Source organism: Festucalex cinctus, chromosome 10 (genome assembly GCF_051991245.1).
Source record: "Festucalex cinctus isolate MCC-2025b chromosome 10, RoL_Fcin_1.0, whole genome shotgun sequence".
In the NCBI taxonomy this organism is placed as follows: Eukaryota; Metazoa; Chordata; class Actinopteri; order Syngnathiformes; family Syngnathidae; genus Festucalex; species Festucalex cinctus.
In genome coordinates, this window is record NC_135420.1 from 8,047,555 (window position 1) to 8,069,946 (window position 22,392).

Sequence of the window (22,392 nt, forward strand, 5' to 3'; positions counted from 1 at the left end):
CCTGTGTCCACATAATTACACAAGATTACAAAAACGTAGCCATTGGTGGTTCAGTGGTAGAATTCTCGCTTGCCACGCGGGAGACCTGGGTTCGATTCCTGGCCAATACATATTGACCTCTTACTTCATTCTGTGTTACTGGGTTTGTTCTGCCACTCTTCTGTGTTTTGATATATAGCGACCGACTTCATGAGAATAGAGGCAGGCAACCGTGGTCCTCGAGAGCCACACGCTTGTCAGCTTTAAGTATCTCCCTCCTCCAACACAGTTGACACGCAGGACTGCGGCTCATGAATACCAGGGTCGCCTCCTTGTTCTCAAGGAGGAGCTCCCCCGTTTTTTTTTGCAGGGACAGGCTTCTGCCTGTGTCCACATAATTACACAAGAGCAGAAAAACATAGGCATTGGTGTTTCAGTGGTAGAATTCTCGCCTGCCACGCGGGAGACCTGGGTTCGATTCCCGGCCAATGCACATCGACCTCTTACTTCATTCTGTGTTACTGCGTTTGTTCTGACACTCTTCTGTGTCTTGATCTATTGCGACAGAGTTAATGAGAAGAGAGGCAGGCAACCGTGATCCTCGAGAGCCACACCCTTGTCTGCTTTAAGTATCTCACTCCCCCAACACAGGTGACACGCAGGACTGCGGCTCATGAATACCAGGATCGCCTCGTTCTTCTCAAGGAGGAGCTCCAGTTTTTTGTGCAGACAGGCTTCTGCCTGTGTCCACATATTTACACAAGAGAACAAAAAGATAGGAATTGGTGGTTCAGTGGTAGAATTCTCGCCTGCCATGTGGGAGGCCCGGGTTCGATTCCCGGGCAATGCATGTTCACCTCTTACTTCATTCTATGTTACTGGGTTTGTTCTGACGCTCTTCTGTGTCTTGATATATAGCGAAAGAGTTCATGAATGAGAGGCAAGCAACTGTGATCCTCGAGAGCCACACACTTGTCTGCTTTCAGTATCTCACTCCCCCAACACAGGTGACACGCAGGAGTGCGGCTCATGAATACCAGGGTCGCCTCCTTCTTCTCAAGGAGAAGCTCCACTGTTTTTTTGCAGGGGCAGGCTTCTGCCTGTGTCCACATAATTACACAAGAGGACAAAAATATAGGCATTGGTGGTTCAGTGGTAGAATTCTCGCCTGCCACGCGGGAGACCTGGCTTTGATTCCCAGCCAATGCACATTGATCTCTTGCTTCATTCTATGATACTGGGTTTGTTCTGACCCTTTCCTGTGTTGTGATATTTTGTGACCGAGTTCATGAGATTAGGGGCAGGCAACCGTGGTCCTCGAGAGCCACACGCTTGTCTGCTTTAAGTATCTCCCTCCTCCAACACAGTTGACACGGGGGACTGCGGCTCATGAATACCAGGGTCGCCTCGTTCTTCTCAAGTCGGAGCTCCATTTTTTTTTTGCAGGGACAGGCTTCAACCTGTGTCCACATAATTACACAAGAGCACAAAAATATAGGCATTGGTGGTTCAGTGGTAGAATTCTCGCCTGCCACGCGGGAGGCCAGGTTTCGAATCCCGGCCAATGCACATTGATCTCTTACTTCATTCTATGATACTGGGTTTGTTCTGACACTTTGCTGTGTTGTGATATTTTGTGACCGAGTTCATGAGATAAGAGGCAGGCAACCGTGGTCCTCGAGAGCCACACGATTGTCTGCTTTAAGTATCTCCCTCCTCCAACACAGTTGACACGGAGGACTGCGGCTCGTGAATACCAGGTTCGCCTCGTTCTTCTCAAGGAGGATCTCCAGTTTTTTGTGCAGGGACAGGCTTCTGCCTTCGTCCACATAATTACACAAGAGAACAAAAATATAGGCATTGGTGGTTCAGTGGTAGAATTCTCGCCTGCCACGCGGGAGACCTGGGTCCGATTCCCAGCCAATGCACTTTCACCTCTTACTTCATTCTGTGTTACTGGGTTTGTTCTGACACTCTTCTGTGTTGTGATATATAGCGACCAAGTTCATGAGAATAGAGGCAGGCAACCGTGGTCTTCAAGAGCCACACCCTTGTCTGCTTGAAGTATCTCCCTCCTCCAACACAGTTGACACGTAGGACTGCGGCTCATGAATACCAGGGTCGCCTCGTTCTTCTCAAGGAGGAGCTCCAGTTTTTTGTGCAGGGACAGGCTTCTGCCTATGTCCACATAATTACACAAGAGCACATATGTATAGGCATTGGTGGTTCAGTGGTAGAATTCTCGCCTGGCACGCGGGAGACCTGGGTTTGATTCCCGGCCAATGCACATTGACCTCCTACTTCATTCTGGGTTTGTTCTGACACTTTTTCTGTGTTTTGATATATAGCGACAGAGTTCATGAGAATATAGGCAGGCAACCGTGGTCCTCGATAGCCACACGCTTGTCTGCTTTAATTATCTCCCTCCTCCAACACAGTTGACACGTAGGACTGCGGCTCATGAATACCAGGGTCGCCTCGTTCTTCTCAAGGAGGAGCTCCAGTTTTGTGCGCAGGGACAGGCTTCTGCATGTGTCCACATAATTACACAAGAACACAAAAATATAGGCATTGGTGGTTCATTGGTAGAATTCTCGCCTGCCACGCGGGATACCTGGGTTCGATTCCCGGCCATTGACCTCTTACTTCATTCTATGTTACTGGGTTTGTTCTGACACTCTTCTATCTTTTGATATATCGCGACTGAATTCATGAGAATAGAGGCAGGCAACCGTGGTCCCCGAGAGCCACACGCTTGTCTGCTTAAAGTATCTCCCTCCTCCAACACAGTTGACACGCAGGACTGCGGCTCATGAATACCAGGGTCGCCTCCTTGTTCTCAAGGAGGATCTCCCCTGTTTTTTTGCAGGGACAGGCTTCTGCCTGTGTCCACATAATTACACAAGAGCAGAAAAATATAGGCATTAGTGTTTCAGTGGTAGAATTCTCGCCTGCCACGCGGGAGACCTGGGTTCGTTTCCCAGCCAATGCACATCGACCTCTTACTTCATTCTGTGTTACTGCGTTTGTTCTGACACTCTTCTGTGTCTTGATCTATTGCGACAGAGTTAATGAGAAGAGAGGCAGGCAACCGTGATCCTCGAGAGCCACACCCTTGTCTGCTTTCACTATCTCACTCCCTCAACACAGGTGACACGCAGGACTGCGGCTCATGAATACCAGGGTCGCCTCGTTCTTCTCAAGGAGGAGCTCCAATTTTTTGTGCAGGGACAGGCTTCTGCCTATGTCCACATAATTACACACGAGAACAAGAACGTAGGCATTGGTGGTTCAGTGGTACAATTCTCGCTTGCCACGCGGGAGACCTGGGTTCGATTCCTGGCCAATGCACTTTCACCTATTACTTCATTCTGTGTTACTGGGTTTGTTCTGCCACTCTTCTGTGTTTTGATATATAGCGACCGAGTTCATGAGAATACAGGCAGGAAACCGTGGTCCTCGAGAGCCACATGCTTGTCTGCTTTAAGTATCTCCCTCCTCCAACACAGTTGACACGGAGGACTGCGGCTCATGAATACCAGGGTCGCCTCGTTCTTCTCAAGGAGGAGCTCCAGTTTTGTGCGCAGGGACAGGCTTCTGCCTGTGTCCACATAATTACGCAAGAACATAAAAATATAGGCATTGGTGGTTCATTGGTAGAATTCTCGCCTGCCACGTGGGATACCTGGGTTCGATTCCCGGCCATTGACCTCTTACTTCATTCTATGTTACTGGGTTTGTTCTGACACTCTTCTATCTTTTGACATATCGCGACCGAATTCATGAGAATAGAGGCAGGCAACCGTGGTCCCCGAGAGCCACACGCTTGTCTGCTTTAAGTATCTCCCTCCTCCAACACAGTTGACACGGGGGACTGCGGCTCATGAATACCAGGGTCGCCTCGTTCTTCTCAAGGAGTAGCTCCACTTTTTTTTTTCAGGGACAGGCTTCTGCCTGTGTCCACATAATTAGACAAGAGCAGAACAATATAGGCATTGGTGTTTCAGTGGTAGAATTCTTGCCTGCCACGTGGGAGACCTGGGTTCGATTCCCGGCCAATGCACATTGACCTCTTACTTCATTCTATGATACTGGGTTTGTTCTGACACTCTTCTGTGTTTTGATATATCGTGACCGAGTTCATGAGAAGAGAGGCAGGCAACCGTGGTCCTCGAGAGCCACGCGCTTGTCTGCTTTAAGTATCTCCCTCCTCCAACACACTTGACACGTAGGACTGCGGCTCGTGAATACCAGGTTCGCCTCGTTCTTCTCAAGGAGGATCTCCAGTTTTTTGTGCAGGGACAGGCTTCTGCCTTCGTCCACATAATTACACAAGAGAACAAAAATATAGGCATTGGTGGTTCAGTGGTAGATTTTTCGCCTGCCACGCGGGAGACCTGGATTTGATTCCTGGCCAATGCACATTCACCTCTTACTTCATTCTGTGTAACTGGGTTTGTTCTGACACTCTTCTGTGTTGTGATATATAGCAACCAAGTTCATGAGAATAGAGGCAGGCAACCGTGGTCCTCGAGAGCCACACCCTTGTCTGCTTTAAGTATCTCCCTCCCCCAACACAGGTGACACGCAGGACTGCGGCTAATGAATACCAGGGTCGACTCCTCCTCCTTCTTCTCAAGGAGGAGCTCCACTGTTTTTTTTGTTTTTTTTGCAGGGACAGGCTTCTGCCTATGTCCACATAATTACACAAGAGAACAAGCACATAGGCATTGGTGCTTCAGTGGTAGAATTCTCGCCTGCCACGCGGGTGACCTGGATTTGATTCCCGGCCAATGGACATTCAGCTCTTGCTTCATTCTATGTTACTGTGTTTGTTCTGACACTCTTCTGTATCTTGATATATAGCGACAGAGTTCGTTAATGAGAGTGATCCTCGAGAGCCACAACCTTGTCTGCTTTCAGTCTCTCACTCCCCCAACACAGGTGACACGCAGGACTGTGGCTCATGAATACCAGGTTCGCCTCGTTCTTCTCAAGGAGGAGCTCCAGTTTTTTGTGAAGGGACAGGCTTCTGCCTATGTCCACATAATTACACAAGAGCACATATGTATAGGCATTGGTGGTTCAGTGGTAGAATTCTCACCTGCCACGCGTGAGACCTGGGTTTGATTCCCAGCCAATGCACATTGACCTTTTACTTCATTCTGTGTTACTGGGTTTGTTCTGACACTCTTCTGTGTTTTGATATATAGCGACCGAGTTCATGAGAATAGAGGCAGGCAACCGTGGTCCTCGATAGCCACACGCTTGTCTGCTTTAAGTATCTCCCTCCTCCAACACAGTTGACACGTAGGACTGCGGCTCATGAATACCAAGGTCGCCTCGTTCTTCTCAAGGAGGAGCTCCAGTTTTTTGTGCAGACAGGCTTCTGCCTGTGTCCACATAATTACACAAGAGAACAAAAATATAGGCATTGGTGGTTCAGTGGTAGAATTCTCGCCTGCCACGCGGGAGACCTGGATTTGATTCCTGGCCAATGCACAGTCACCTCTTACTTCATTCTGTGTTACTGGGTTTGTTCTGACACTCTTCTGTGTTGTGATATATAGCGACCAAGTTCATGAGAATAGAGGCAGGCAACCGTGGTCTTCAAGAGCCACACCCTTGTCTGCTTTCAGTTTCTCCCTCCTCCAACACAGTTGAAACGTAGGACTGCGGCTCATGAATACCCAGGTCGCCTCCTTCTTCTCAAGGAGGAGCTCTACTGTTTTTTTTGCAGGGACAGGCTTCAACCTGTGTCCACATAATTACACAAGAGCAGAAAAATATAGGCATTGGTGGTTCAGTGGTAGAATTCTCGCCTGCCACGCGGGAGACCTGGGTTCGTTTCCCGGCCAATGCTCATTGACCTCTTACTTCATTCTGTATTACTGGGTTTGTTCTGACACTCTTCTCTGTTTTGATATATAGCGACCGAGTTCATGAGAAGAGAGGCAGGCAACCGTGGTCCTCGAGAGCCACGCGCTTGTCTGCTTTAAGTATTTCCCTCCTCCAACACAGTTGACACGTAGGACTGCGGCTCATGAATACCAGGGTCGCCTCGTTCTTCTTGAGGAGCTCCATTTTGTGCAGGGACAGGCTTCTGCCTATGTCCACATAATTACACAAGAGAACAAGAACATAGGCATTGTTGTTTCAGTGGCAGAATTCTCCCTTGCTACGTGGGAGGCCCGGGTTCGATTCCCGGCCAATGCATGTTCACCTCTTACTTCATTCTATGGTACTGGGTTTGTTTTTACACTCTTCTGTGTCTTGATCTATTGCGACAGAGTTAATGAGAATAGAGGCAGGCACCCGTGATCCTCAAGAGCCACACCCTTGTCTGCTTTAAGTATCTCCCTCCCCCAACACAGGTGACACGCAGGACTGCGGCTAATGAATACCAGGGTCGACTCCTCCTCCTTCTTCTCAAGGAGGAGCTCCACTGTTTTTTTTTTTTTTTTTTTTTGCAGGGACAGGCTTCTGCCTATGTCCACATAATTACACAAGAGAAGAAGCACATAGGCATTGGTGGTTCAGTGGTAGAATTCTTGCCTGCCACAAGGGTGACCTGTGTTCGATTCCCGGCCAATGCACATTGACCTCTTACTTCATTTTGTGTTACTGGGTTTGTTCTGACACTCTTCTGTGTTTTGATATATAGCGACCGAGTTCATGAGAATAGAGGCAGGCAACCGTGGTCCTCGAGAGCCACACGCTTGTCTGCTTTAAGTATCTCCCTCCTCCAACACAGTTGACACGGAGGACTGCGGCTCATGAATACCAGGGTTGCCTCGTTCTTCTCAAGGAGCAGCTCCAGTTTTTTGTGCAGGGACAGGCTTCTGCCTGTGTCCACATAATTGCACAAGAGCACAAAAATATATGCATTGGTGGTTCAGTGGTAGATTTCTTGCCTGCCACACGGGAGGCCTGGGTTCCATTCCCGGCCAATGCATGTTCACCTCGTACTTCATTCTGTTACTGGGTTTGTTCTGACACTCTTCTGTGTTTTGATATATAGCGACCGAGTTCATGAGAATAGAGGCAGGCAACTGTGGTCCTCGAGAGCCACACGCTTGTCTGCTTAAAGTATCTCCCTCCTCCAACACAGTTGACACGTAGGACTGCGGCTCATGAATACCAGGGTCGCCTCCTTCTTCGCAAGGAGGATCTCCACTGTTTTTTTGTTTTTTTTTGAAGGGACAGGCTTCTGCCTATGTCCAGATAATTACACAAGAGAACAAGCACATAGGCATTGGTGGTTCAGGGATAGAATTAAAGATCTCCCTCCTCCAACACAGCCTGGTGACATGCAGGACTGCGGCTCATGAATACCAGGGTTACCGACTTCTTCTCAAGCAGGAGCTCGTTTTGCAGGGACAGGCTTCTACCTATTACCACATACCGCATTTAAGCCACAACACAAGCAGTGGTGGTTCAGTGGTAGAATTCTCGTCTGCCTTGCGGGAGGGTTCGATTCGTGACCAATGCAAGTGCAACCGGTACTTCCTTCCAGGTAGCTAATTTTATTTTGAGGCCTTTCTTTGCCTTTCAGGACACAGTTCACGAGAGCAGAGGCTGGCAACCGTGGTCCTTAAGAACTAGCGTTGTACCGATACCGATACTGCATTAAAACAGTGGTATCGGTGAGTACTAACAAGTAACATGCCAGTACCATTTAGGAGTGCCACTGAGCTCTTGAGCTGAATATTTTGTTAAGAATAATGACATTTAAGATTATGTATTGATACGAGCAATACAATCCAGCACCACATACAAATTCTATGGGCTTTAACACATTAAAAATGCCTGAACTCCCTCACACACACGTGCACACGCACCCCTACACGCACATTAATAATGAATTACGTAACATTTTACTGAGCATTGATGGAAAATGATGATGGTCTGAAAAAAAGCACTCTGGCATGCATGTTCCTTTCAAAACTGTACAAAGAAATGCATCCATTTATTGTATCACTTTTCTGGACCTAGCCGAAACCTCATCCTTCATCCCAGCCGGTTTCATGTGAAAGGCCGACTACACCCTGGACTAAATGCTAGTCGACCTCAAGTGACAAGTAATACTTGGACAATGAATGTCACTTTGAAGAGTTTTGGAAGAATTGGCTTCATTTACAACCCTGTTATTCTAGTTCATGTAAATATATAAAGCTCGGCAAGAGTGATGCCAAAACAAAGCTTTTCTACTGTGGACGGAGTGAAATCAATCCAACTGAAGTGGAAATTAGTAACTCAAAGAGAACGCAAACTGCAGGAGTTGAGTAGGCGACTACAGGTAGAGGGCAGGGAAACAAGATGGGTTGAGTGTGGAGTTTCTTATCCAAAAACATGTTTCAGCTTGTTGAAAGTGCTTTGTCAGCAGTGCGGCCTTCACTCAGCATAGGCCCGATGTCCTTTTGCCCATTCATTTCTTCCCCTGGCCCACAAAATAAAAATATTATTATGCTGGTCATTACAGATGGAACCATTTCCAAAGAATGCAAAGCAATGAAGGTAATCTTTCTGTCCCGAGCACAATTTTATCAAGAATGAGTGGACGTGTTGTGCATTTTAGTGAAGAGAAACTCTCTAATAAGATGCAACATATCCTCTCTAAGGACACAGCAATGATATGCTGGGGATGAATGAGCATTGCCACTTGTTTTGCTGGTGAGAGAATTGATTTATATCCTCGGTATTATTTTCTACAAAAGTCATTATCTTCCCTTTGTGATGTATGCTTCTCATTTAATCTTAGAAGATTAAAATGTGTGCTTTCACAGGAAAAAGATATGCTACATTTTTGGACAAGTCTCTGTTGATAGCATAGGATGCAACACAATTTCACGTTGTCAGTGCTTTCAAAGTCACAGCCACATCTTTCTTTGTGCCAGCCAGCCCTCAGCTGGTCTGTGGGGAGATAGAAAAGCATTCCGATGTGATGGCAGATACGGGCAAACAAAGAGAGCGCTATCACCTGTGTTGACGCCACAAGGTCCAGAGTTGTTAACCGTATCTGACCTCCATCTCAACGAGATTACAGAGTAGCGTAGAAAAAAATGAGAGGGGAAAAAAGTAAATAGCGGATATAGATCAAATGCATCTTCAAACAAACTGCCTGCGCCAGGTTCTGCAAACAAAAGAAATGTTTCCTTGGCAACACTGACTCTGTCCCATTGTCTTTTGAACAAATTTCCATTCTTTTTTTCATCAATATGATTGTGTAATTGATATATTTTAAAAATATATATATTGGAAGATGGGTGTTCCAGGACTGGTGTCACAAGATATATTTCAAATCCAAAGTTCAAATTGAAAGTTTTTCCATTCGGAGTAATTTCCCTGGAGTCTCTTGAGCTAAAGAGGGGAAAAATTTAGAAAGTCAGGATGGAGAGTAGAGAGGTTGCTCCGGAACGCCTAAGTTCTTTTCAGCCAGGAACTGCTGGATGCTTGGGTCGTTTGTATGGAATCAGAATCCTGCCAATACTGGAAAACTCATAATAAGGGTTTGAATCTCCGAAAACATTTTTGTATGACTGAAAATTTGTTTTGAATCTCCAAAAAATTGTTTTGAATCTCAAAAAATTTGTTTTGAATCTTTGAAAATATTTTTTTGAATGACTGAAAAAGTTTTAAAATAAAAATAAGTGATAAGAAAAGACACACATTTTTAAAAGTATGACTTTACAGTGTTTCACCCACAAATTTTCAGAGGTTCAAAACGGTTTCAAAAATGACATTTTGGCATTGTTTTCCCTCATCATTGATTTGTTTCACGTTTTTGATACCTGTAAACTCTGAACGTTCTCAAAACGTTAAAAAAATATTTGCAAACCTCAAAACTGGGTTAGAATCTCCAAAAAGCATATTAAATCATTCAAAAAGCCAACATTTTTTTCCCCCTAATTTAATTTTACCGTGTTTCACCCACAAAGTTTCAGAGGTTCAAAACGGTCACAAATCAAGTTTCAAAAATGGCATTTTCGCATTGTTTTCCCTGGGCATTAATTTGTGTCCCATTTTTTAAACCTGTAAATTGTGATCATTTTTAAAACTTGTAACTATAAGGCTGAAACACTGAAAATGTTTTCCAATGTTATTTTTAAACTGTAATTCATAGTCAATTGCACAACAGCGACACTCACGGGACCACGTTAGAACACTGTCAAAACTCCGCGAATCCTCGTAACTTCATACTTGAAACTTGAAGCCACGCGGTGGTGATGTGGTTGGGAGTAGGAAGCTGAGATAGGCTCCAGCACCCCCCGCGACCCTTGTGAGGAATAAGCGGTCAAGAAAATGAATGGATGGATGGTGTTAGACCTACTTTGCTCAGCAAACAGAAAAGATGATTGGACTGAAGTTCACTTCCGCTTCCTACTCCCACCCACATCACCACCACGTGGCTTCAAGTTTCAAGTATGAATTTACGAGGATTTGCGGAGTTTTGGCAGCGTTTTAACCCCCCACCCCCAGACCCCCACCCGCCCCCACCAGTTAGAGTATAAGCGAAGTGCGCATCTCGAATTCAAGGTGCATTATGGGTAGCGGCGTGGTGCATTGTGGGTAGGCGAAACTACCAAACGGTCATTGAAAATGAATTGGATCCGATGGAATCGCCTCTGATAGAAACGTTTCAACGGCTGGAAAGTTGCTGTTTTTTATTAACATGCATAGCATGTGGTTTACTGATATCGGGGAAGTTGACTTGCAAGCTTTATAGTGTACAGTTAGGCAAATATTGTCACCATTCTAATCTCCGCCATTCAAATTGATAGGGTAGTTGGTAGCCTCGTTTTTTTCCCTCGCGCATGCGCAAACTTAATGCACACTTCGCTTATTGGCAGTGTTCTTCTGTGGTCCTGAGAGCGTGATTGGTTAAAACAAACGTGTAGAATGCCCCATCATCCAATCTGCTCAAATTATTGTACAGATTATCCCGCCTTTCCTGACCAAATTACTGTGGAGAGGTACCAGATGGATATTGCGGAGAACTCACTTGAGTGAAGCGCATATCCATCTGGCTATTGCCAGGTTATGAAATACTACAGAGACTGTATATTTCAAAGAAAATTACAAAAAATAGACCAGTACTGTACATAATATGTAGAGGCGATAATATGACTAATCCATATTCAGGGCTGTCAACTCTCACGCACTGAGCGTGAGACTCACAAATTTTTGTCCATTCACACACTCACGCTTATCTTTAATTTCTCATGCTAAGAAAAAGTACCTGTAACCCGAATGACGATTGTTTTTAGTCAAACATTGGCAGCATTGTCACTATTACCACTATCACTATTATCACTATTATTACCATATTTGACCTAATGCATATAAAACAAATACCAACTCCGTTTTCAAATTGCAAAAGAGAGCTATAAGAATTATTAATCGATTAAAATATACAGAACCAACACATCCACTATTTATTAAATTAAATGCAATGAAATTTTACGACTTGGTTGAGTTTAAAATAGCACAAATAATGTACAGTTTACAACAATTGACTCTGCCACAGTGCTCAGAAGTTATTTGAAATTAGACACAGTCCTTATGATATAAGGGGTACAAGTGTCTACAAAAAAAACAAAACAAGAACAAATATTAAGCAAAGGTGTGTATCTGTAAAAGGTGTTGATTTATGGAATTATTTGGGAATTGATCTGAAAAATTGTGACTCACTTCTGGAGTTTAAAAAAATGTTTAAAAGTAAAGTAAAAAAAAATTACTTATGTCAGACCAGAGTATGAAAATTGTATATGTGAGTATGTGTAAATGATTTAGATAGGTATTATGGTATATGTTTAGGAAATTCATGTATATATGTTTTTGGAAAATGTGAATATGTCTAAGTGCACTTATGTATATATAACCTGGTTTATATATTTTATTTTAAAAATAGTATATTGGTCTTGTATTAATAATGAAATAAGTTTTAGTATATAAAGTAAAAGGTGTAGGACTAGATAAGTTTTTAACTTCTTCCTACTCCCTTTTGAACATGTAAGTTATGATTGATTGATTATTTTATTGGGATTTTCTTTTCTTTTCTTTTCTTTTGATTTCTGTTGTTTTTTTTCTCTGCTGTTTGCCTGTTTATATGTTCAATAAAAATCAAATCAAATCAAGCATTGTCAATATGCCGAGTATGCACAGTGCGTAGTGCACCTTGGTGGAACGCTCCAACATGCATTTGACAGGTCATTCAAATTTAAAATATACTGTCTGCACATCAGCAGCGGAACCACCAACACGCATGCTTTTTTTTTTTTTTTTTTTTGCCGCAGAGACAGTAAATAATGTGAAAATTCCGCTTAGCAATCAATGCATTTAACTTAGGTGAACTGAGCAACCAGAACTTGCCCGCGACGGAATAGGTTGTTTTTCCATAAATGGAACTTTATTTTTATCATGCTGTTGCTTTAATGAATGTGTAAAAACAATCACAACTAATAAATACAGTAAGTGGCTGAACTCCATCTTGATAAATTAGATTTTTTTTTTTTTTTTTTTGCGTAGCTGTTCTGATTAATGTAGTGGCACATGTAAAGGACAGATTGGAATAGATCGGATCCCACGTCAAATCTGCTGGTGTATTTTCATTTTTCATCAAGAATTTGTGCTGCCGCGACTGTTTTCATTTCAAGAAGCAAAAATACAATAGGATATGCTGTTTAATTATCGTCTAGCCACACTGAGGGAAAATTCAAAGTTTGTAGTTTGGGCTTTTCTGACATACCTTACTGCCTTTCTACTGTAAATATAGCTGACAACTTTCATTCAAACAGCTCTGTGAGTAAACAATTTAGTGTGAGATTAGTTTGATTGTGTTAGTGTCTATTGTTTTAATACTTCACCCAACTTTAAAAGTCTTAAAAATGTAATTATCCTTTCTTTCACTTTTTAAAAAGTACTTAATTTTCAGTTTCACATGGTTCAAATGTGGTAATCGCATGTAACCCCCCCCCCCCCCCCAAAAAAAAATAAATAAATAAATAAATAAAATAAAATAAAAAATAAAAGTTTAACACATTTTATTCATGCACAATGGATGTCATTGTAAATGGCTGATCAGTTCTTTGCACCAGATTCACACAAAGACAACTTTATTGAAATGCTTTATTTACTAGAAAAGGGATGACAAAAGAAACATACTCAACGCTTAGCGTTTTGTTCAACTTTGACTGGTAAGGGTAATATTTAATGTGATGTGATATAAATGCAAGAGGTGGGCACTTGCGGCTCTCCTTCAGCCCCATCGTTAACTGATGCCCACATTTTTGGCAAATGCTTTATGATGTGAAGCCTCGAAAAAATACACGGACTGACCATCGACTGAACAGGTTTTCATCTGTCGTATATTATTTCGAGGCTTCACATCAAAAAGCACCCGCGGCAAATGTGGGCATCTGTCAACGACGGGACCAAAGGAGAGATGGAAGTGCCCACTTCTGTTAAATTCTTTATGTTCATGATCCTAAACATGACAGCTGACAGTTCTCAGATATATGTAAATATATGTATATAGCATAATTCTAATACAGTGGTACCTCAATATGCAAACCTAATTCAAAATTAAATGAACTCAAAGCTTTCGTAAACCTAGTTCAATTTTATCATTGAAATGAAGGGAAATGCAATTAATCTGGGTCGGACCCTGATATATATATATATATATATATATATATATATATATATATATATATATATATATATATATATATATATATATATATATATATATATATGCACACACACATATATACGATTGAAAATACAGCATTATACAAGTGAAAATATACTTCACAATGAAGACACGCTAAACGAACAAGTGTTTTTGTGCTTTAATTTTAAGACTAGCACTGTTACAGTGCGAGAAGCACAGCACTGATCTGTCCGATTTTTGATATTGAGGCAGTTTGCATAACAAAACATGTATGTTAACTAGAGGCAGATTCCCTGCAAAAAAAATGTATAACTTGAAAAGTTAATCATTTTAGGTTCCGCTGTACTGTTTAAAATACAGCAAAACAGATTTTCCTGTACTGTACTGTAATCATTTTCCAAATGTCATTGTCATATGTGCGTTAAGAAGCAGGATTATCTAATGTGCTTTTTTTTTTTTTTTTTTTTTTTTTCCATGACACTTTGCAGAAAGGTGGGGCTTGGACCAATGAAATCACATCACATTTTGGAACATCAGTTTTTGATACAAATGCATTTTTTTCAACCTTGGTTGAGGTCTGCACCCTGCTGAGTGCCATCCTTGCTCTAATAGAAACCAGCTCCTCAGTCAGCGAAACACAACTTAGTAATTCTGTATGTATAGTTCAAATGTCAAAGTGATCCCTGCGCATAAACAAAGCCAAGTACTTTCCGTTGGCTTGTCAAGCCCTTAGCAGAGCTTCCACTGAAAAAGGTAGTGGCGTCACAGCTGGAGTCCTGCCTGTGCTGCCAGGAAGGCTCTTGACAGAGTCTTCCCGAGGATGCGCCAGGGCGGCGGGAGTGTCGGCACACCGGCCTCGAGCTGTCAGCGCTAATGGATCAAAGGTCCTGCTGGGGGCTCTGACATTTGGCAAGTCCAGGATCGCCTGATCTGATGCAAAAATAGAGCATGTGACATTTGAGTCTTGAATTTCTCTTGGTTTTGAGTCAGCTTTGAAGGGGTCCTGACCCAACAAAGTGCTACTACGCTGTTTGAGGGTTTGCCGTGAAGGCAAAGGTGTCAGCTCTGATTTATCTTCACAGCCTTTCCAGCCTTGCTGCACCTCATCCTTCTTATCTCTATTTTGCCCTGAGCTTTTACACACCTGAAAGTCACCATAGTCACTTTTTGAACCTGATGTGCTCTTAAAATGGAAACAGTGATAGAAATGGAAGTCACAGTCTTGCTGGGGCTTAAATCTATTACACACAGACCCAAAGCTGGATGTCCCTGCAAGTGAAGGGACTTTGTTGAATGGCTGCAAGCTAGGTGTGACGTGTAGAGGCACTGGATGAATTTCGGGGAGCAAGGTCGAGTAGGAAAAGGAAAAGTCATTCTGGAACTCTCTCTGTGTGAGCTCGCGCGCCAGCATCACGTTCTCCAGCTCCTTGTCAGCAAATGTTCGTCTCTTCCTCATGCGGACACTAATTGTGGGGTTTGTGACGTGTGCATGGTCACACGGAATCTTCTTGAAACAACAGGTATCGCTGCCTTCCTCTGCGATCAGCCCTGCAGTTTCCACAGACACATATTAAGGTTATATTATATTCATTTCAGTCAAATAGAAAGAAGTCGTAAGTAGGGTTGTCACGAGAACCGATACTTCGGTACCAAGTCGATGCCAAGAATCTGAAAATGTGACGGCACTGCCTTTTCTACAATACCCGAAGCACCGTTGGTACCAAGGCGGCCGATCTGGATCTTTTGTGTTGTTTTGGGGGTGTAAATGAGAGGTTATCTGGTAACCCACGCAACGTCTAATGACGTCACGTGACTGCCCTGCCGCGCTAACAACAATCAAAGTGTGAAACATGGCAGTAGCCCACACATCTGCGTTGTCTTCAACTTCTCAATTAGTTGAGAAGAAACATGCCAAAAGTCACGTGTGGATGTACTTTGGATTTGAGGTTGATGAGCAAGGATTAATAATCGATCCTCAAATACCTGATTGCAAAAGATGCCGAAACAGTTTCCAGACGAGGGGGGGGGGTGTAATTCAGCGAAACATATAAAAGATCGACATCCAGACTTGTACAAAGAATTAAAGGTGAGTGCATTTAATTCCCGTGTTATCATTGTTGCCCATACCTAAACTAATAACGTTAGTATGATGACCCCACACTAAATGAGCTGCTTGGCGAAGTAACGTTAGCGTTATGTTTAGCCTCGTCTGTCCCGAATAATAAAATTAGGTAATGTTGCCGGGTAGCTAATTTACCGAATCACCTTCGTTATTTTGTTTGTTTGTGTGTGTATATACCTGACGGCAACATGCACAGTATTTTGGGTTATTGTTTTATACTTGAAGGCTACACGGACGGATTCACATTATTTTATTTTACTGTTTAATACTAGAAAAAGGCTTTGTGCTGCAACTGGTCGGTAAATAATCACAGCACATTTTTATAATTATTTTTATTTTTTATGCTACATGCACTGTGATGCATTTTTGTTTTTATTTTAGTGTTTAATACTAAAAGCTAGCCTGCTGTACATGTACAGTATTTTATTTTATTGTTTACTCAATTGTTTAATACTTTAATGCACAGTATTTTATTTTAATGCTTTAAAGCTACATGCCAATTGTTCTGTTTATGCACACAGTATCGTTGGTTGTTCACTTCTAATAAAGGAGTGTATGTTGAAGTACATGGGATTTAGTGTTTACTTTTTACTTTTACCGTGGTATCGAAATGGCATCGAGAATCGTGGAATTTCAATGGTATCGGCATCGACTACTAAATTTCTGGTATCATGACATCCCTAGTCATCATAAGTAACTGCACACACAGTAAATTTGGTTGCGTAAAGTTGACTCTATTTAGAGTGGGACCAAATACACTCAGTTTTAGACTAATATTTACACTTGGAAGAGAGTAAAATAAGGAACTGGAAAAATAAAAGTGCCTCAAGGGTGGAGGAGTGAACTCACTCACAACCTTCAGCTTGAATTGAAGCTGAATTGAACGGCTCCCCACGAAGACCCGGTTCTCATCGTTCACAATGACGAGCCGTTCAAAAGATTTGGTTCGTTCGTGAAGGTCACATCACTAGCAGGTAGTGTGGCAATCTCCAAAGCTGAAGGTCGTGTGTTTGTTCCTTAACCCTTGAGTGACTTTTATTTATTTATTTTTCCTATTTTTTTTTATTTTACACTCTTCCTAGTGTACATCTTTGCCTACTCTAAAAGTGAGTCTCTTTGGTTCCTCTCTAAATAGAATCAAATTTACTCTAAATAGTCAAATTTAGACTACAGAATTTACTGTGCATTTATGCGCCCCGTCTGAAGGTAATTAGATTTCAGGCCTACAAATTTGACACAATTCACGCTAGATAAAATTGATATTATCAAAAGGTTGGTAGTCCTTATTTGACTTTAGTCGGCATGGCAACAGTAAAATCCTTAATTTAAACTGACTGACAAATAAAGGCGAATTTGATTCAACTTTACCCTGCAGGAGGCTCTTGGTCTGCCGCATACTTGGCTCTGCCGCCCCAGTAGAGCGCTGAAATAAAGTTCTCGTTGAATGATTTGCTTGACACTTGACACCTCGCTTACCCTGAAAGACACGAGGCAACAAGAAGTAAACATTTGGACATTGAGAATAAATTGAGAGAATACATCAGCAAAGAGATCATTAGTTGTGCATGTGCTGTGCAAATATATGCATTGCTGACATCAGGAGGAATCCTCACATCTCCTCCAAAATCATCGATTTTGAGGAAATTACATATTTGTTGAGCCATGAATATTGCAGCATCAAAGAGAGTGAGCCATTTTCAACACTACAATTATATAACAAGTGGGGACTAATAATAATGATTGAAATTGACCAAATATGGACACAGAGGATTTCGGCTCATTGCCAGCGATATGTTGAAGCGTACAATAAAACAAATTTGTAGATTTACTGTATATATTTCATCTACATTAATTTTAACGTATTTTTCTGCCTCATTCTCCACGTTGAGATTTATTTAACTGAGGATTTTTTATTTATTTTTTTGCTATTTATTTGTTGTGCAGTGTTTCTTTGTTGGTTAATTTCATGCTCGTGCACTTTAACACATTTTGAAATAAGATTGTTTTTGTTTGTGTGTTTGCTGGTTTTTACAAAGTATTTTTTTTCCTCCATGGTGTACATGCACCTACTTACAACATGAAATCGTAACAATGTATACAACACTCACATTCAACGAAAAATTAAACCAATTGTCCTTGTGTTCCTCTTAATTTATGATTACAATGAAGTTGTATCGTAAATGTATAGTTCCACATAATAATTAAATGTTATGCATGATTAAATGACCACACTTTCAATAAGGTACATTCACGACAGATGAACCTAAATATTGAAATAAAAAATGTGATCTGACAGTATTTTTTTATTTTATTTTTTTTTTGCGATTGATGGTCAGAGAGATAACATTAAATGGTCTTCCACTTGTTTAGTGCTTTTCTACCTTCAAAATATGTGCTTTAAGATTGTCTCATTCACAGAACAACTGGTCCAGTATCTTGCTCAAGGACCCGGTCACAGAGGCTAGGATCGAGCTCACAACCTTCAAGTTAAGAGACAACCTACTCACACTTGAGCCATATGCCCCATAACTGTGCATGTAGACACAGCTGCATTGCATCCATGCATTCTGTAAACATGTTTGTCAAGATAACGAAACTATTACAGTCTGGCAATATGTGACATTATCAAGCATGTTAAATTGGTATCAAGAAATGCTTATTGTATTGGATGTTAATAAATAGTGGTGGTGTTTAACGTTTATGTACCGGTAATAATGCAAAAAATAACACAATAATTAGGCCTATTCTTGCTATGGACAATTGTTAGAGACAACAGTTACCTTGGAAACTGAGCGTCTTTCTTTTCTTACTAATACTCTTATGAGTAACATTGGTCAACTATTTTCACTGAATGTCTCCCCGACTAAGCTGATCTGACACATCCCCAGCAGTTCCCTCCTCACCTCAGCAGCCTGTTGCCTCCTCAGTGCGACCTGCGCCGCCATGACGCGCTGCCGCTGCACCACCAGCAGGCAGCAGGCACAGCCGCAGTCCCTCCAGCGGCACAAGCGTTTGTGACCTTTCAAGCACGAAACCACGCCGTGATTCCGGCAGCGGGCGCATTTGGGACTTCGGCTCATCTTGAGCGACTTCTCCTGCGGCGACGATTTATTCTCTCCGCCGTCCCCGCAGGTCCGCGCTGGGCCGTCGTTCACGCTCAACTTGCCCAAGCATCCATCAGGACTTGTCAAGAAAACCAAGTCTTCATATTTTGCTGCATCAAGTTGTTCTGTTGTTTCCACGTGCAGACCTTCTTCTAACTGAGTGGACATTTGTGAAAAGTATTGCGTAACCACACTTCATCTATAGGCCTTTAATATGCCGAATTGATCCGACATACTGGTACGTTAAAAAAACAAAAAACAAACAAACAAACAAACAAACAAAAAACATTTGTTTAATATATGTTAATTTATCTCAGCTAACTAAAACTAATCATACTAATGACAAAAATACATTTTTTTTTTTTTTTTTTTAAAAGGAGAAAAAAGAATTAAGAAGGCTTAACCTGAAGACTAAAAGTCCAGTTGACTCAGATGACACATATAGCGTGGTGGTTCATCCGCACGAACTCCTAACACGAAGCATTGCTGTTGTCTGAATCAGCCAGCAACTGTAAGCGATGGTTTAAGGTGGAAACTTTGCAGCCTACCGCCAGACGTCTGAAATATTAAGCCCCTCTCACTCAGCTGCTATCTGACGCGCCTTCTAAAAACAAGACTAAAAACAAGAGAGCCACAAATGCTTCCAAGTCCTTGCGGCGCCCGCGCGTGAGCAAACATTCGGGAGAGCCCACCTGCGACTGAACAAGTCACTTTCTCTATTTAAGCTCCTTACCTGCCCTGCCTTTAAGTACCCAGGCCACCCAGGAAGTTGTCTCAACATGGAAAGATTGAAAACAAAGATAGCCTACAACTTGGCGTAAAAAAAAAAAAAAAAAAGCCTTGTAGACTCCACATCAAATTTAATGCTAAAATTATGGCAGTTGGGTAATTTTTACACTGCGTGATTATTTTAAAGCCTATTACTATAATCATGCGCATGCAGTCATAGGACAATTTGGAAAACATTTTGACTTTGGCGTGGCATTGAGGTGGTGAGGCCTTAAAGTGATTCCCGCCCCAAACCCAGGGGGCTAAAAAATTAGTAGGCAGCAACCTTGCTTTTTAAGATCATGCTAAAAGCTCTATTCAGCACCTATGTATGCAGCTACATGCTTTATAATAATTGTGTATTTGACATGCAGATAAACTAACATGCGATTCCATAGAATTTGATGGTGTGAAAAGTGCGCTCCCTACTGACAAAAACGAGTAAGTACATTCATGGTAATTCTCTCTCCCTCTCTCTCGCTCTCCAACTTTTATTCTAAGAGACTATGATGTGTTTCTTTTAAACATTTATTTCAGATAATGATGTAGTTTGATCTTTAATGAATAATAATTGAAACTATATTTTTATTGTTTTGTTTGTCATCTTATGTATAAAATTTAGTCTTGATCCCTCCCTTCTCCGGCATGGTGACATTCCAGCACTTCTTATATGCAACAAGTGTCTGCAATAAGTTTTGTTTTATGGATTATTTATTACAACTGTAACTTTACTGCTCATCGTGAATTTTAATATCCTTCCTGAGATAAAGTGATTTGATTGATTGATTGATTGATTGATTGATTAGGAGAACAAGATCCTCTCACATTTTATTAGTGTTAGTCATGAATGGCTGAATTATAGTAGTGCATCGTGCTTATTTCAAATTCTGAATTTAATAAATTTCAAAACCCATGCTAAATTCTAACTTTTATCCAATAAGCATATTACTTATACACATTCATACATTAAAGAACAAGCATGAAACAAATTGAGAGGAACTTACAATAAATAATTATTTTTCAATATGGGGAGGTATGTTTAAACTTTTCAACAGTTCTTTTTCCTCAGATCTTTCGAGAGTTCTTTTCCAGAGTGTGTCATATTGAACTTTCAACGACCAGTAGAGAGTGTGAGAGCTGCAATACCTAATTTAACACATCTGCTCCCTTTTCTCACCTGACACCTTGGAACACGAATAAGTCACTGGGGAAGGAAACTGACTAACTTTGACCATTTTCGCTTATGTACTCACTTTTGTTGCCAGTGGTTTAACTACTAATAGTTGTATTTTAAAGCTGCGCTATGGAAGAAATTGAATTTCGAATCGCAAGGCGGAGGTTTCGAACACCTCGAGCTCCAGAGTTAGAAGCGTAAAAGCAAGCCGAACAAAGAGCACCTCTCTTCGGCCTCGCTACAGCGAAGCCTTCGCCCGGAGCTCCAGCGGAGGTTAGCGGACGTGAGTAAAAGGGAGCCCGAGCACAACGCACCTCCCATAAGACATCCAACATCCCACTGGGAAAGCAGTTGGAGGCTGCAGTGGCGAGTTCTGGGCAAAAAAATACAATCTAATTTTTTTTTTTTCGGTCATTCAGGACTATTACAATTTTAATCAATTTTAATGTAATAAAAAAAAAAAAATCTTTAAAGGTTTCATTAATTCACAAATAATTCATGTGCAATATGTTCAGACAACAATAATGTATCCTGATTCAAAATCAGTTTTAACATAAACTTAACATTCATTGTTTGTGTTTATATGCCACAATTAAGTAAACATGTCTGGTAAACCACCCATCCAGCATTGGGCAAAATTACAACTCACAAAAACATTTGGATGGAACTGAACATAAGAACAACCAACAGCTTTTAATAAACCAGATGACAAAACTCGATTTCACAATTTAGCAAATTTTCAACAATTCGATTTTTAAAACGACAATTGAATTAATTTGATTTATTGCCAAGCTCCAGCACGCAACATTACGACAGCTGGATAGCGAAAGAGATGACCAAACACCATCGGAAATTTTGGGACTTTCGTGAACAGCCATTTTGGGCTGGTGGCCGGCCCACCACCTAGTCGATAAATAGTAATTGGTGAATGTCGCCGGCTGATGTGCCCAGTTCACACTGTGACGAACGACTGATAATCGCTGGCCAGTCACCCACCACACCCTCAACCAATTAAAGGCCAAATGTGAAGTAATTTCATAAAATACCATATAGGGTCACAATTGAAGCATTGAAACACTGTCCAACAAATAAAGTATTAAAAAATAATTTATATGTTATATGTTTGACGAAATAATCGCTTTTCCGAAGTTCGAGCCTGGCGGGCGACAAATCCGGAAGTGATACGTCACACCGGGAACAGCAATGGCAGCGCTCCATGCAGACGCTATACAAAGCCACTCAAACGTCGATTCAGACAGCGATGTCAGCGATAGGTTGAGCGAAAATGAGGAGAACCAAGTTTTTAAAGAGTTGGAGGAAGAGGAGGAGGTTGGCATTTTATACGTTGGACTTTACATGTACGAGCCAGATGCTAATCAGGATGCTGATAATGCGCCCAGACACCTGACATGGAATGGAGACAAGACCCGCCGAAATTACAAGATGGGTAAGATATATATATAGGTAGTGGTATTTTTTTATGATTTGAAGATGCCAGCATTTGCACATAATTTTATATTTTTGTCTGGTGACATTTTTTTTTTTTTAATAAATCAGACTATGTTCAAAG

The 22,392-nt window shown here is 41.7% G+C and overlaps 1 protein-coding gene and 6 non-coding genes across 8 annotated transcripts; 6 read left to right on the forward strand and 1 right to left on the reverse strand.

The window, feature by feature from the left end:
• Positions 1-401: 401 nt before the first annotated feature.
• Positions 402-472, forward strand: trnag-gcc (transfer RNA glycine (anticodon GCC)). The gene has a single exon. It is a non-coding gene; the product is annotated as a tRNA-Gly (tRNA).
• Positions 473-1,117: 645 nt separating this feature from the next.
• trnag-gcc (transfer RNA glycine (anticodon GCC)) lies at positions 1,118-1,188 on the forward strand. Its single transcript has one exon. It is a non-coding gene; the product is annotated as a tRNA-Gly (tRNA).
• A 289-nt stretch (positions 1,189-1,477) lies between these two features.
• trnag-gcc (transfer RNA glycine (anticodon GCC)) lies at positions 1,478-1,548 on the forward strand. Its single transcript has one exon. It is a non-coding gene; the product is annotated as a tRNA-Gly (tRNA).
• Positions 1,549-1,836: 288 nt separating this feature from the next.
• On the forward strand, positions 1,837-1,907 carry trnag-gcc (transfer RNA glycine (anticodon GCC)). The gene has a single exon. It is a non-coding gene; the product is annotated as a tRNA-Gly (tRNA).
• A 288-nt stretch (positions 1,908-2,195) lies between these two features.
• On the forward strand, positions 2,196-2,266 carry trnaa-ggc (transfer RNA alanine (anticodon GGC)). The gene has a single exon. It is a non-coding gene; the product is annotated as a tRNA-Ala (tRNA).
• Positions 2,267-5,771: 3,505 nt separating this feature from the next.
• Positions 5,772-5,842, forward strand: trnag-gcc (transfer RNA glycine (anticodon GCC)). Its single transcript has one exon. It is a non-coding gene; the product is annotated as a tRNA-Gly (tRNA).
• A 7,216-nt stretch (positions 5,843-13,058) lies between these two features.
• On the reverse strand, positions 13,059-19,592 carry dmrt2b (doublesex and mab-3 related transcription factor 2b). Of its 2 annotated transcripts, XM_077535414.1 has the most exons (4): positions 19,285-19,592; positions 18,680-19,036; positions 17,145-17,253; positions 13,059-15,202 (listed from the first exon to the last, which is right to left on the reverse strand). In XM_077535414.1, exons 2-4 carry the CDS (start codon positions 18,854-18,856, stop codon positions 14,376-14,378), a joined length of 1,113 nt encoding a protein of 370 aa, XP_077391540.1. In that variant the 5' UTR covers positions 18,857-19,036; positions 19,285-19,592; the 3' UTR covers positions 13,059-14,375. The 2 variants fall into 2 exon arrangements, with proteins under 2 accessions (XP_077391540.1, XP_077391539.1); XM_077535413.1 differs by having other exon boundaries at positions 18,680-19,592.
• Between the last annotated feature and the right edge of the window lie 2,800 nt (positions 19,593-22,392).